The sequence below is a fragment of the Sipha flava genome, unplaced genomic scaffold (assembly GCF_003268045.1).
Source record: "Sipha flava isolate LNK unplaced genomic scaffold, YSA_version1 67_pilon_pilon, whole genome shotgun sequence".
In the NCBI taxonomy this organism is placed as follows: domain Eukaryota; kingdom Metazoa; phylum Arthropoda; class Insecta; order Hemiptera; family Aphididae; genus Sipha; species Sipha flava.
The window spans coordinates 225,656-242,272 of record NW_020273607.1 but is presented as its reverse complement, the minus strand read 5'-3'; the positions used below and the strand labels follow the sequence as shown (position 1 = coordinate 242,272).

The following is a 16,617-nucleotide window of genomic DNA, read 5'->3' as shown; positions in this document are numbered from 1 at the left end:
CTACAAAATTAAACAACTATAACTATAAAATAAATTCAAATAAGACTACAAATACTGAAGTAAATAAAAAAGTGTTTGTTCACATTAATTATCATAACAATGAAAATAATGAAATAATGTTATATCGGCTTAACAAGTATAAGTATATAGCTACTTAACAAAACAAAGTGTTACATTATTTAAACTATCACTAGTGTTTGTACAGCCAAATCATTGATTGTAATTATGTACACCAAGTATATAGTAACCAATTATCCTTTAGGCGGACTGCTTTCGCCATCCGTTTTACTATTGAATACACTTAAATGTCTTTCGGTGAATTATGTAAACGATAATACTTTTTAAATTTAACAATAGATTTAACTAATAAATTAATCAAATATTGGTATTTATGATTCCCGAGTTCATAAAAAATGAAATAACTAAATAAATAATCATTAATTATAACTAATTAAAATATGTAAATATTACTGAATAATAAATGTATCATTATGAGATTGATATTTAAATAATTAATATTTGAATGTTTTTTTTTTTAATTAAATGAATTTAAACAACCATTGAGTTCTAATGATAATTGATTTCTAGGATTAGATTTAAAAATATTGAATTACATTTGTGAGTATATCACTGCATCATGATGATTAGATTTTTGACTAATCGAGGCATACCGATTGAGGAGACCTCGACATTACTGTGAGTCAAATTATTATTTTATTATATTTAAGTCTTATAATTTATATATAGGTGCCTAAATACTGTACGAACAAACTCAATTTCAGCTGATAAAAACATTATTATATTTGGCCTTGTATTCATTATTTTTATAGAAACGCGGTAGTGGTTTTCGTCTTTCAGATATAATAAAAGCAAAATAAATGCTAATGATTATATAGAAAATACTATTTTGGTTAATGTTTATTCATGTTATAAAATACCTAGTTACTGGTTTATGAGCACGCAAAATTATTTCTATACTATTATAAAGTCTAGACAGTAATTTGTGGACCCCTATGGTTTTGACTTTTTAATTTTAATTTTACTGTTTATATCAAGCGTTAAAATCTTGTCAACGATGCTATTATTAACATCTTAAATCGCATGACTTCTCAATGTATCATATATTTATAAACTATTGACTTCAATTGTTCGAGAACAACATAAATTATCTTTAAAACACATATAGATTTTACATAACTTCATTTTTGATATTTAGTAAAAACAACAGCTAAGCAGTCATTACGATTTACTGGACTTTAGGTATTTTTTCCAAGCAAGTGCTGTACTACTATTATAGATTTGAAAATGATTTATGACAAATAATTACAAATGACAAAAATAATAAGAAAACATTGATTTAAATCAATCTAATATTTATTAAATTGAAATCCATCATAACATTTATTTGTGAATAAATATTTTCAAAATATATAAAATATATAATAGTTTTAATTTTGATAAATACGGTGTAAATAGAATTTGACTTAAAATCTTGATATCCAAAAGAATGAATTTTATGTAAAAAAAATGTATTGCGCTTAATCTCAAAAGATTTTTAATATCAATAAAAAAATTATTATTAAAATAATAATAATTTCATCATATTTTTCAAATCAATATTTTTAATTTCAAAATAGAAAAAACATAATCATATAAATCAACAGATGCCAAAATACTATAGGTATGTTAAAATGTATATAATGTCGAAAAAAAAATATCAAAACAAATAATTGACGAATAAATTAGTTTTTAAGCTTATAATATAATAAAGTTTCTAAATTTCAACAAAATTATAAAATATACTCATCATATAATATATAAATATATTCAAGATACACAAAATATATTTAAAATATACTTAAGACCATTTATAAATTATTATATAGTATAGTATATTCAAAAAACTATTGAGAAGTTTAAGAATGATCATCATTGTTTCATATTGTCTATCTATAAAATGGGGTTACACATAACTTTTAAAGAACCGTTTTATCCAAAAAGGTATTGATAAACATTATCAATTAGCGAAAACAATATCACTTGTATATATAAAACCAATAAATGGTAAGAGGACCCTTCATATTCTAAAACAATTAATCTAGAATGTACATAATAATAACAATAATAATATAATCATATATTTATAGTTTATGTTTAGCAGACCTTGATGCAGATACGCGTATATTCACTAAATTACATTAATGACGCGTCATTTCAGAAAATTACTGTAGTACCAACACGATATTTTTACGTAATAAATTTAAAATTCAAATTCAATAAATTTTATTACAATTCATTGCAGATGTATGTGCCATTAATGAGTTCACGTTTATTATTAAGTCGAATTTCACAACAATTATTAGGCTCGGTTGTGATATTATGCGATTTTATTATCATACCGATCATCTGGATTTGCTTAAAAACTATACAACACTTACATTGTACGGATTTAAGGTTTTTCGACTGATGTTGCGAAAAACGTTTACGATTACGTTTAAATTTTAATCATAGTATTATACATGGTTAATGCGTACACGAGATTTAAATATTCAAATGTGACGTACGTTATGTCGTGACGTGCAATGCTAATAAGTCGTAACGAGTAGACTGTTTAACGGCAATGGTCGTGAAAACGATAAGCGTTTTCGGTACGAAGGCCTCTAAGCAGTAATCATTAATTACAATAATTACGAAAGCACTAGACTTCCGATGAACCAACCGCGCTAGAGTTGCGGCATCTCGACTTCCGATGGTTCGAAAATGTCCGCTGAAACCCAGTCTTCTCGGGCTGTTTTTATAGCCAAGAATTTGTCTCGTACGATTAAAATAATAATACAATATTAAGATTTTGATACGTTGAATTTTTACTTTAAACTTATTTTAAACACGGTTCAACTGAACCACACGCATTTGACCGCATAATAATGATGATAAAAAAAATAAAAAAAAAAAGGAACAAAATAATATGCTGTCTAGTAATACACAAGAGTGTGAAAATTCGTCGAACATATAAAACTTGTACGTATTTTTTCCGGTCTGAACAATATGTACAGGTTTACTCGAATTCGTTCGTGTTTCGCCCTTCGGAATCAAATCGTAAAAATTAGTTGCGCCGTACATAATAATACAGTTATGAATCGGTAAGACAGTCGCGGGAGAAGATAATTGAAAACCGGTAGAAAAAAAAATTCAACATACGAAACATAACATATTAAGCGCCTGTGTAATAGTGTTGCACGTGCGTTTAAATACGACCAAAGGGATTGTAAAACGTTTGAGTTTATTCGTAACGACGACGTGACTAACTCGCGTGGAATATACACCTGACCGGCGGGGTTCCCGACGGTCAGCCGCGTGACGGACGGACGATGGCTTCGAGCGCGAACAAGCGCCCGCGAAAACAAACGCCACAACAACACTCGTCCGCCTGACGTATTAATAATATGATAATAAATATATTAATCGTTATACGGTGTAACGCACTCGTGTACTGTTAACGACACGAAATCGAAAATAATAATTACCACGTTGCAATGTGCGTTACGCGTGCGTGTAATATTACGATTCGGCGATGGCTTGGTGCGAACGCCGTGCACCATAAATAAGCCCTCGTTATTTTTTTTTTTTTTTTTATTATCAACAATTAATTTATAAAAATATAAATAAACTCACGGTCGGAAAAATAAAAAAAAATAATAAAATAAAATAAAAAAAGAACAATAAAACTACGTACCTAGTAAGTAACGGTAATGGTATTTTTATGTTTATTTATATTCTTGAAAACGCGTATTATTTGGTATTGCGAAAGATAAAAGTTATTCGGTCCTAAGACTACAAAACCGTGGTCGACGTTTCGCGCGTGTACCTCCGTGATGCGGTTCGGCACGTTACCGAGTAGTACCAGTGTTATGTTGGTTTCTGCACTAACGCGTCGCATAACATAATTGCAACGACGGTAATGAAAACGACGTGCCGACTTGGTCCGCGACGAGGTACGTCGGGAAAACGTAATACTGGTAAATAACAAACGAAAACGTGTTAAAATGATATCCCGTGTGACAACGCGCGTTGCGTGGCCAGTAAATAATATAATAATTGTATGGTTATGTTAACGCGCGCGCGCTTATGTCGTCGTCGTCGAGATGCAGCCAGCGACCGCGGCGTCGGCTGTCTGTAAGGTTATCAGCATCGGTGCTCGGGGTGTGGCGGCGACCGCGGTAGCGTCATCGACGGGGCGGGAGGTGCGTAGGAGGGAACCGGTCGGAGGGGGTTCCGTGGAAATCGTCGTCGACGGTCGCGGGGGAAGGGGGATCAGGCACCGTGGAAATCCCCGTCGGCGGCGGCGCGGCCGGGGTGGCCGCGGGCTGCGAATACGCGCGTACACGCACACACACACGCACAACCGTACACACACACACACACACACGCTCGCACGCACGCACGCACACACGCACACAGACGCGCGCGCACATACGCGATCGCAAACGTACTGGCACATACGCACTCACACAGACACGTGGCCGCCGTCGGAGGGCGGTGGAGGCGGTGGCGGTGACGGCGAAAGGGGGGACGCGCGCGCTCACCGTGCGGCCGACGTCCCTTTATATAAAGAGCCGGAGCGCCGATACGGGGTTGTCTTTTCATACGCATCCGAGTGCTCGTGTAACACGCGCTCTTATCCGCCGGTCGACGTAAACATACTTGTAATTGTTTCGGGTTCTCCGCCGCACGCATAGCGACAAATAGAGGATTCACTTTCCGACTCAACACGGTTTCAAATCTTTTTTCGATTTCCGACAAAGTCCGAGAAGTCCAAAGCCGGACGTCCGATATACGCACACTCGATTGATTGTATCGCGTCCGTGTGTCTGTTGTCGATTTCGAGAGGAACACAGGTAGCCCGTTCAGCACGTATTCTGCAGCTACATTGTCACTCTCGCTCGTCGCCAGAGTTTTCAAACCACACAAACGAAACTAGACAAGTTGTCGACCCGCGAAGCGCGAAAAACATTGCCGTTTTCCCGCTCTTACTTTGACTCGCCGTAAACCCTTCCGTTTACGCCGCCACCACCGCCCCTCGCGTTCATTCACGTATCTTTTTACGCGCACCGCGACTTCTACACGAAGATCATCTAAACTGGAGTTTGGAGCTTACGGTCTTTTGCTGCACACTTTTGGGAAAGTCAACGTCGTAAAACCGCAAACGAAAAACAACATAATGGCAGTCGCAGCAGCACAAAAGAGCCGAGAGATGTTCGCCATCAACAAGTCTTACAGCATCGAGGTAATAAATGCCGTTTCACGGTTTATTTTTATGTACTTCAGTTTTATTTCTCTATACTTATTCGTCTACTTCCTACCCCCGATCGGAACACTGATCCAACAGGTTTCCGCATTTCCGTGTACTCCATGTGAAATAAATACAATTATTCATTACTTTGGTGTGTGTCATGTAGCCAATATGCTCGTGATTTGTTCGCAATTATGGTTTTTAACTATCATAAAATATCCTCGAAAAACTTCGACATTATTTCAAAAACACGCCATCTCGATTATTTTTGATAAAAAAAGAAAAACGTTTAAAAAATCAAATAATACGACAATAAGCCATATACTACAGGTTTTATTAGTTGATTCCTGAACATTAGTCCTTGATAAATAAAACTAATAATACAAAATCCGATAACTATACAACCACTTAATTATCATATAGGTAAAAGAATTAAGAATAATTTATTGGCAGACAATTTGTTGAAAATAAGTAACTTAGCAACACCAATATTTACATATTTTAATTTTTTTGAAAATAAAAACACGTGATCCCCGACCAAATCATTAGACGGCGTTTTGTGTATGCAAACAATGTTCTTTATAGTCGTACACCGTTCGACACGTTGCGTTCCACCGTCCAAGTCACCGGATGTTTATCCAAAAACGTATATTACGTGATATTTCATTAAAATTGTTCAGTCTAGTATATTTTTCTGAAGGTTTCAATAATAATTAGAATATAAAACGTTTTTATTGTTCGTAGAATAATATTGAGAATGTATGCCAACATTCTCCGCGTGATAAAAACCTCTCCCTTTCAACCTTGTCGGTGAGATAGAGACCTTGGATATTTCCCATTTCCGGATAACACCATTTCGATCTACATCAATACATTTTTACTTCTTATATTTCTTTTATCGAAAATCGTTCTTAAAAGTTAGCCAAGCCAGTTGACCAATACACCATTTTTACACATACGAGTGCACAAAACACTATGATATATTTTATAAACTTCACATAATATCGAGCGTTAGGTACAGTGAAAAAAAAAAATAATAAACATATTTTTAACGTGCCCAATAAACGCATCATATACAACGTTATTATTACTTCCGCCGTTACCGTTAATTACAATGTATATCGTGCAATATTATACCACGTAGTACTTTCATTTTAACCCAACATAATTATTCAGTTTCATTTTTTTCCTATTTTCAAATATGAAATTTTCATTCGATAATTGATGTATCTTAGTCATAAATTGAAGTAATTGGTCCGAGCTATATCCCGCTGCGGATTCACAAGGGGAAACGATTCATAATAACATAGTATCAATGTCCTTCCGCACGATAACATCCAACCGGTAACGGGACGCCCTTGTTTCGCCTACGATAATAGTGCATCAGCTAGGTCAAGGCAAACCGGATAGATTTAACAATATTATTTATAATATATATATATATATATATATATATATGTATACTATTATTATATAATCTCTCGGTAATCGGCGATTTTAAAGTCACTGAAAAAATTAGAAACAATTAAAATAAACAACCATGCATTTCAGCTAATTATATTGAGTCGGTTTTAATTCATTTTTTTTATTTATTTATTTTTTAACTTTGTTTTATTTATAAAAATGATTTTTATTACAACGAAAAGTACTGCGTCATTGACCTAAAACCTTTTGTTTTTTCTCTTGTTCTTCTCTAAAAAGACAAGGGCGAGTAATAGCTTGGTGAAAATCAAGATATTGCTGCGCATAAAGTTTCAAGGCCGCGCAATGGCCTTTTACGAGCTTAAACGTCAACTTTTACCCGCATAACTTGGCTCAGCTAATTTACAGCTATTATACATTTTCCAGAGGTTAACATTCGATTTAGAAAACTATCAAGTTTCTAATTCTAACAGAAAAAAAATCATAAATATACAGAAAGGAAAGTCCTATAAGCCGTGTAAAATGACGTGTGTCAAGAATAACAATTTTTCCGGATTTACCCTCTATAGACTATTTTATATTTTCACTTTATATGTTTTTTATACGCTCCATTATACGTGACCAAAAGGAATTGCGGACAGTAATATGCTTTTTTATATTTTCATTGCGCCAAATCAAAAAAAAAAAAAAAATAACTATTTACGTATTTTTATACACGACAATAGCGCAAAATAATAACGCCAAACTTTTTCAACCTCAGGTCAACATGGGTCGGTAACTACGTCTCTGTATATAAATATTTCTTCTTCTCTCTCTCTCTCTCTCTCTCTCTCTCTCTCTCTCTCTTTCTGTCTGTGTATGTTTAGCGTTTTTGACACGGTTTTCGAATTAAAATCTGACACCGAGTAGGTAATTATTATTAACCCACGTCATCAGATATGTCAACTACACATCACGCCGTGTGTTCATACTATTGTTATTGAGTTCTCGTACTCGATTGTCTACGCGATTTTTTCCTATTTTTAGTTTTTTTTTTCTCTATCATAAAACAACAAATATTTAAAAAAAAAAAAAAAAACTACTCCTGGGAACGTTTCAAGGCGATTTCATAACAAAACGATAACGGTGTATATTATGATTAAACGCGAACATAACATTTGAACGGGAAAAAAATAAATACAATTAGTAGTGAAAACCCGTTAAGAGAATATTGCACATCATTGTTTGCCTCGTGTTTTTACACGCCTAATCGCGGCACGTTTTTACAAGAGCTATTCGCCAACCGAATTTTAACGAATCGAATTGACGAATATGATTTCAGAACGGATACCCAGCGAGGAGACGTTCGCTCGTGGACGACGCGAGATTCGAGACCATCGTCGTGAAACAAACGAAGCAGTCGGTGCTGGAAGAAGCCCGTCAATTGGCGAACGGTAAGTGATAGTCGGCGGCGCAGGGGGGGGGAAGACGAGAAATCGAAGGAAAAACCTGTAATAAAACGATCGTAGGTCTCCGGGTTTTACCCCGGAAAAAAAAAAAAAAAAAACACGTAACATTCCGTCCCCGCGCGCGTTTCCGATTTCCGTCGGCCGACGGAACGGGTTGGCCGGCGGCGGCGGCGGACGGTACTTGTTGACGGCCGTCAAAACACCGGTGTTTCCGATTTTCAAGACCGGCAACGGGCCCGCGTCGGTTGCCGAACGTTCGTGTTCGTTGCGAACACGGCAATTAACGTGTTGACACATCGTCGTCGTCATTATTGACACGAACGCGGATCGCACAATTAAAAACGGATTGTTGTTGACATTGTCAAACGATCACCTCGAGACGCGTTTTGATCCGTCCTGTTGAAATCGGAAACGCGCGGCGGAACGGTCCCCATAACGGCGTTGTTGACGTACGGTTCCACGTAAGTCGGACACACACATCCGTCGGTTCGCGGTGCGCTCCGCTGCTCGTCTTCGTTACGTTTTCGTTTGTTCGATTTTTTTCTTTTATTTTCTTTTTTTTTTTCCTCTCTTAAATTTCTATTTTTTTTTTCTGGAATTTCTATTTTTTATTATTTTTTTTCCCCGACGCCCCCGTCCGTTGTTTTATCGTTTCCACGATCGATATTCGTATTGTTTCTCGTCATGCACGTGTCGGACAACAAAATCACTACTTCCATGTGTTGTTTGTGGCTATTAGACACTTCTTTAGCTACCGACGCGGCTGTAGTGCATTACGCGAACCAACTTCAGCGTCAGCACCAAGCTCAAAGTAAGTGAACGTCTCGTTTCGCGTTTGGTTTTTTTCGTTTTTTTTCCCCCCGAAATCATTTATTTTGGATTTTAAACGTGTGATCGTTTCGAATCGAAAAAGTATTTTGATTCATTGTATTTTAGTATCGCATTCGAATAGTAATTGTTTATAGTTGATAATAATAAACTAATTTAGTAACCATTTTTCACTCCATCAAATGGTTATATAATTTTAGCCTTAGGTATAACAACTGACTAGTTATTTTACAATTACATTATAATGACAAATGACAATAGATAAGTAACAATAATAAAAACAGTTTTAAATAGCTTTTCAACAGTGACATATCTAGTCGGTTTTTATTTTAATCTAAAATTTAGAATCAATAATTACTAATTTGAGTGTAAATAACCATTGTAAATACAATGGGGAATAGCGATCGGACCCACCAGATTAATGCACTTTTTAAAAATATGGGTGATTATAATTCAACTGTATTATACACATTTAATCGTACTGAGTCAGAAACATTTAATTTTAATTTCAGTGTTTTTAATATAGTTATTTACTTAGCATGGCATTTTATTTATTTTTTTTTATTTTTATTATTATTATTTTATTAGTTAACGATCAATACGATGATCAAGGTTTCGAATCCGAAGAAAAACCTATTGGACACGAAAATGGTAATTTATTTGATGGCACGCTTTTTGCTTATGTTTTTTGATTGCTATGATTTATTTATTATTTTTGTTTGGCTTATTTTTATTAGAAGTAGAATCATCTGAATCTTCTGAACCATCGTCGTCCGATAATGATGACTCAGGTAAATATAAAAAATTGTTATTATTATTCATATTTATTCTAATAATAATAATAATAATAGATACTCATACTAATTATTTATGAAGCCCGAAATATTGTTCCATCTAAAAAAAAAATTAAATTATTATCTATTTTTTAAAATTATGAATTAACTTTTAGAATACGTTACTGTTTACAATTTTTTTTTTTCTAAACAAACAATTTGGATATTATTATGATAAGATATATAGTATTTTTTACAGTTGTTTCTTTGATATTTCGTTATAATTATTCAATTATTGATTATATTATATTTTTACTTTCTTATTTTACTTCGATCCTATCGATTCCTTACCCCGTTACATTTTCCATTTATATTCAGAATCACTGAAAATCGTGAGATTTTTGTCAATTTTTCTTTGACACGCCAAAACGTTTATATATACTGATGAAATAAGTACCGATTACACAGTCGAGTGGGCAGCAAAAGAACCGGAACGCCACTTTTCCATTGAGGAAATTGCGTGGTCTGCCGCCCACTCGCCTACCCTTATGGTTCCGGAATTCTATTATGGCATTTCCGCCACAGAGAGCTTTTAATTACATTGCCATCGGGCGTTTGTGCTTACAGATGCTGGACTTACAGAGGAAGAGGTCCTTTTGGAGAAAGCGGCCAGCCAAGACAAAGATGCCGAGATGGCCGTTCAAAGGGCCACCTTAGTATTGCGTCTGCGCGAAGGTATTAATTCCCTCGCCCGAGTATTGAAAGTAATTGAGGTGCGTAAAATAAGACACAATATAAATTTAAAGTTTAATTGACATTCAATAATACATGTCCTCGCCAATTTACTAACGACTGCATTGCATATATATTGTACAGAACGGTAAAGGCAATGTAGTCCATTTGGAATCAAGACCGTCTAAGGAACAAGGTGTTCAATTCGACGTTTTGGCCAAAGTGGATATGACAAGGAAAGATCTTTTAGCTTTAATGAAGATTCTTAGACAAAGTTCTACGTTGGCAAGTATTACGATTCTCGCCGAAGACAACATCAATGTTAAGAACCCGTGGTTCCCAAGACACGCCCGTGACTTGGACAACTGCAATCACCTGGTGACCAAATACGAACCGGAATTGGACATGAACCATCCTGGATTCGCGGACAAAGTCTACCGTTCACGCAGGAAGGAGATTGCAGCTATTGCTTTTGAATACAAATAGTGAGTTATTATTATTATTATTATTTTTTTTTATCCCTACAATACTTAACGTTATCATTTTTTTTCTAAAGTGGTGACTCAATCCCATACATTGATTACACTGCCGACGAAGTTGGCACGTGGACCGCAGTTTTCAACAACGTGTTGGACTTAATGCCCAAACATTTCTGCATGGAATACAGAAACGCTTTCAAGATGCTGCAAGACGAAAAAATCTTCACTGAAGATAAGATCCCGCAATTAAGCGAAATGTCTGATTTCTTAAAGAAGCACACCGGTTTCACTCTTCGACCAGCAGCTGGTTTGTTGACAGCCCGTGACTTCCTTGCCAGTCTTGCATTCCGAGTATTCCAAAGCACACAATACATTCGTCATAGTAATTCTCCATTCCACACACCAGAACCGTAAGTATCTCTTAGTACTTATACTTTATCATTTGCTAATTCTAATAACTATGCAATTAGGTAGTATTATATATTGATAGGCAATAAGCTCTGTTATAAGTATATTATACTTAATTAATTAAGCATTTATTATTAAATTTAATTATCTTGGTTCATAATATGAATATATATATATGTATATATTATATTTTTGAACGTTTAAGTATTTTTATTTCACCAACAATGGAATAATTCAATTTAAAATAATATTAAAGAAATGAACAATAGCTCTATTGATAACAATTGACAGGCAAGCTTTATAGTCAAATTATAATACATACGTATCCCGGGGCCGCTCGTAATAAGCATTAACATTCATTTGTTGTTTGGTTAATATAGAACTTCTGATACACTATTACATAAGAAGGCCATTTTCCTTTTAAACACATCTCGACCATTAGTCAAATTAATACTATTTAATTACCAATTTCAAAGTCGATTACAGCGATGTGTACATATCGTTATTAATACTCGTATTAATATGATATCAGACAATACACTTTACAAAGATATAATAAAGATAAGTTTACCCATATTCTAATGTTAAATCAGTCTAATCATCACACAAACACATAAAGATGTAAATTAATCTAAATCAAAAAATGAAAGAAAATAAAATGTATATATGAAATCTACCTACTTTAATATAGTTACGTATAGTATCGAATTACGGGTAAATTCTCTTTGAAACAAATTGAATAATAAAGTCGACAAGCCGATTACCGTTATAGAGACAATTTCCGTTGGCGCTTCAATATTGCACTTATGTAAGGGAAAAATAAATCTTTTGTTCGAAAATGCTAAAATCCATTATACTGCGATGATAAAGTGGCCTGTGATTCAATTAAGAAACTATTTCAAAATTGCTTTTATAGATCTAACGGCAGATGGTTATGCAATATTTAAGTTATCTTTAATTCGATTAGATGAAAGAAATCGTCTTAATAAAATGCTGTATAGTTAATAACCATTAAATTCGGTTATGTATACAAATTCTATTCAGATTTACAAAATGTATCCAGTGAATTTACAATAAAAACAATTAGAACTTTATGATGAATGAATAAATAAATCATTTTGAACGTTGTAAGGGAAAAATTAAATGCATTTTTTTATCATTTTTACAGGGACTATATCCACGAAGTTCTTGGACACATGCCTTTATTGGCTGACCCAAGTTTTGCTCAGTTCTCTCAAGAACTCGGTTTGGCATCACTCGGGGCATCCGATGAAGAAATTGAAAAACTGTCTACTGTTAGTTTTACAATCAGTTTTTATTGAATTCAATATTGTAGATGGTTTACTCATGTTATTTTTGTGCATTCAGGTGTACTGGTTCACAATCGAATTTGGCCTCTGCAAGGAACACGGAGAAGTGAAGGCTTACGGCGCTGGACTTCTATCCGCTTACGGTGAACTTTTACACGCCGTTTCAGGCAAACCCGAACTTCGACCATTTGAGCCATCCATCACAGCAGTACAACCATACCAAGATCAAGAATACCAACCAATCTATTTCGTAGCTGAAAGTTTCGAAGACGCTAAAGACAAATTCAGGTACAAAAGAAATGTTTAAGAAATTAATTTGATGTAAATTTGTTTAATGTTATCACGCTAAAAATAATGAACTATAATATCTAATCCGTTCGATTGAAATAGCATAAGGTTGATATTAAAATATGTAAATTCGATAAAATTATTAGTATTTAAAAATGTGTTTAATTATAGTATATATTGATATTTACAGGAAATGGGTGTCATCTATGTCACGACCATTTGAAGTCCGTTACAACCCACACACCCAAAGAGCAGAAATCTTAGACTCAGTTGAACAACTCAACAATCTAATGACACAATTAAATTTGGAAATGTTGCACCTAAACACTGCACTGAACAAGTTAAAGATGAGATCCGGTTAAAACGACTAAATTCTCCCGAACGCATACAAATATATTTACCATTTTATTATTACATTTTTTCTGAAAAAAAAAATGTAATACTTATCTATAACCTATATATTTATTTACTTATAATTTATATATATATATATATATATATCTATATAGTTTATAATATTGTATGTCTTCGGCGTGTTTCTAGTCACCGGTGACGATGGGACAACTTTTTGTTTTTTCTACCGGCAAGATCTCTCGGAAAATAATATTTTTATTTTTATTTATTACATTTGCTCATGCTTCATAAATTAAAATAAATACCGCACATCCATAATCCCTAGTTATGCGTGCGTGTATAATATATCATATCTAAAGTATTTACAAATTGTAGTTGCATTTCAGAAATATTGTAAACTTTTAATCTTTACAGCAACATAATTTGGCAATTTGAAATCATCTCTTCCTAATAATGTTTATTTAGCAATAAACCAAACTTATTGTTTAAACTACTTTTTATAGTTTATGATATCTATAAATATGTATTTTCTTATTTATTTCTATTTAAAATATTATTAATATATATTTTGACACTCTTCGTGTCCTAGGCGTAGAATCGTAATTTTTTTTTTTTTTTGTTTAATATAGAACCGAGTTTATGTTTCTTCGATGTATTCTATAGGTATTATAATATGTAGAAGATTATTTTATGTTAGTATTAGTTTTCAAGTATTTACTTTTATTTTTTTAGTCGAATTTATAAAACTATTTAGCTTTAAAAGCTTTTTAGTATTATTGTGAAACTACAAAAAATAAAGAAAAAAACTTTATTATCAATTCACTTATCTATCAAGATAAGTAGAAAACTGTTCATAAAAAAAAATCAAATATTATATAATAATAAACTTATATTCAAACAAACTCATTGTGTTTATTTATTTATTTTCTAATTTACAATACAATACAAAACTCTTCGAACAATACAGGAAAAACAAATAGCATCGAACTTGCATGGAATATATCTTACATGTTTGGTTAACCAAATATGTTAAAAGTATAACTATGTATTGACATAACTATATGAACTGGTTGCAAACCTTATTATAAATATTTAAATTTAAATTAAATATCTGACTTTTGAAAGTCTTAATAACACTATTTCTATAGTTAGAAACCATTTTAATAATGAAAAATACAACTTTTTTTTATTATTAAATTATAAATATACAAATCCATTTGAAGGTTGTCTAAAATATTTTATTTGAACAATCGCCAGGTTATATTATATTTCATTATTTTTTTCAGTAAGATAATATCACATTAACCACAGCTATAAATACAAAAGAAAATATTTTCTACCGTCTGAATACAATTGCACCGATACAGATGTCGATTGTAATTCATAATTGTTATTGCACGTTTGTTAATAAACGTACCATCCAAATATATATTCAAAAAAATTAAAAATATTGTCATTAAAATACTAAATAATAATGACGGTGCACAATTTTACCATTATGGAAATCTGCATTATACAGGTGCACCGTTCACCGTTAGCTCAATTGAAAATTGAACAAATGCAATTGATAATTATCCTCCAATGCATTTTGGTTAATGTACTGTAATATAACAAAAATTAATAGCAAATCAATACATCACAAGACTTAATTGTAAAACATATCAAAGAGTAATTACTACTTAATAGATAAAAATAAATAAACTAAATACTACTTGTGAAAATAAACAAATTATTTTCTGCTTAGAAAATTACAAACAAATATAAAGTTATGATTCGTTCGAATTTTACAGGTAAATAAATATCATAGGTTCTTTTAAAAAAATTTCAGGAATTTCAAAGATTGAATCTCATTTCTATGCATGGCGTTTAAAAAAGCACTAATTGTCGGAAAAGAATAATTTAAGACTAGTATAACTTATCATAGATTCAGAAAAACATTCACGTTATGGTCTTAATATAGTTATTAAAAAGTATTAATATTTATTTCATATACTTTCGTAACTTTGTGTAAACCATTTAAACAACTGTATACTAAATTTTAATGTACTATTTCAAGTACAATATAAAACCAATACCACATTTCTTTTACGGTTGCCAATTTTATAAGTAGGAATTAGTGGGAAAAATAATATTTTACCTAGATTCTGTGTGGGTTAATTATAAAGAGAAATTTTAGTTATGAATGGAAGTATAGTTTTTTATTTTATAAAAATTTTAAATTTACTATATGAAATTATGATAAAAAATATTATTATTGATGATCGTTCACTTGCAAATATTTATTTTAAAATTCAAGTTGTACTCATAATATGACAATATATTTAATTGCTAAATCATTGCAAACGACATTTAGAAGATAATGGCAACGGAATAAACGCTAAAAAAATATTTTATTGTTATCAAAAGAGAAAAAATATTATTCGTTTTGTTCTCCAGCAATTATTATTTACTAATAATTATTATTAAAAAAATAATAATCATTATAGCAATATTAAGTGATAACTAATTAGTACAATAACATAATGGCTTTCATCACGTAATTTATCTTTGACAAATGTCACAGTAAGTTTTTTAGAGGCCATCTTTAGGTGTGAATCTAAACATAGCAAAAATTAAATATATTTAAATTTTTTTTCAGCTATGTATATATTGCATCATATAAATTTCTTAATTTTCATCTAATTGTTATATTGGAAAAAAAATTTGGGTGAATGGTGAAGGGCTCCTTGATGCACGATCTCATAATATTTTTTAAATACCTTGACGCCACTTCAATAACATAAATACAATTTATATTTACAATTTTTCATTTTAAAGCACACCATAAATAGGATGCTTTAAAACCAAATTTTATTTTTAACTTATTAAAAAATGCGCATAAATATCATATGAGAGCAAAAGTGAATTGACATCGCGTTCACCGTGGTATGCCTTTGAAATGGATTTATACTGCAGTATACATGTTTTTAATTCAGCTCACGTGCATAATGACCCGTTGACAGGACTAGCCAGAAAAAATTGAGTGAATCTTAGTATTGCGGAATTCACTCGATGTGGTGATCATCTAGAGCTAGAGCAGAAAACTTCCAGCATTTACACGCTTGCTATGTGTGAGAGTAAAAAAAAAGGTTTGCAAGAAAAAATTGGTTTATGATTATATTAAAACTCATAATCGTAGCTATGTTATTTATAGTTTTACTTTTTAGGATTTTTTAACCTTAGAGCCGTATTCATTATTTATACACCTTTTAAAAACTATAATTCATCAAAGTATTTTTTTTTTTT

General features: G+C 32.3%; 1 protein-coding gene across 1 annotated transcript; it reads left to right on the top strand.

The window, feature by feature from the left end:
- Window positions 1–4,986: 4,986 nt before the first annotated feature.
- LOC112691929 (tyrosine 3-monooxygenase) lies at window positions 4,987–13,556 on the top strand. The gene is made up of 10 exons (XM_025566387.1): window positions 4,987–5,284; window positions 8,034–8,145; window positions 9,577–9,639; window positions 9,726–9,779; window positions 10,389–10,534; window positions 10,638–10,978; window positions 11,050–11,382; window positions 12,549–12,675; window positions 12,749–12,978; window positions 13,169–13,556. Exons 1-10 carry the CDS (start codon window positions 5,219–5,221, stop codon window positions 13,338–13,340), a joined length of 1,644 nt encoding a protein of 547 aa, XP_025422172.1. The 5' UTR covers window positions 4,987–5,218; the 3' UTR covers window positions 13,341–13,556.
- Window positions 13,557–16,617: the final 3,061 nt, after the last annotated feature.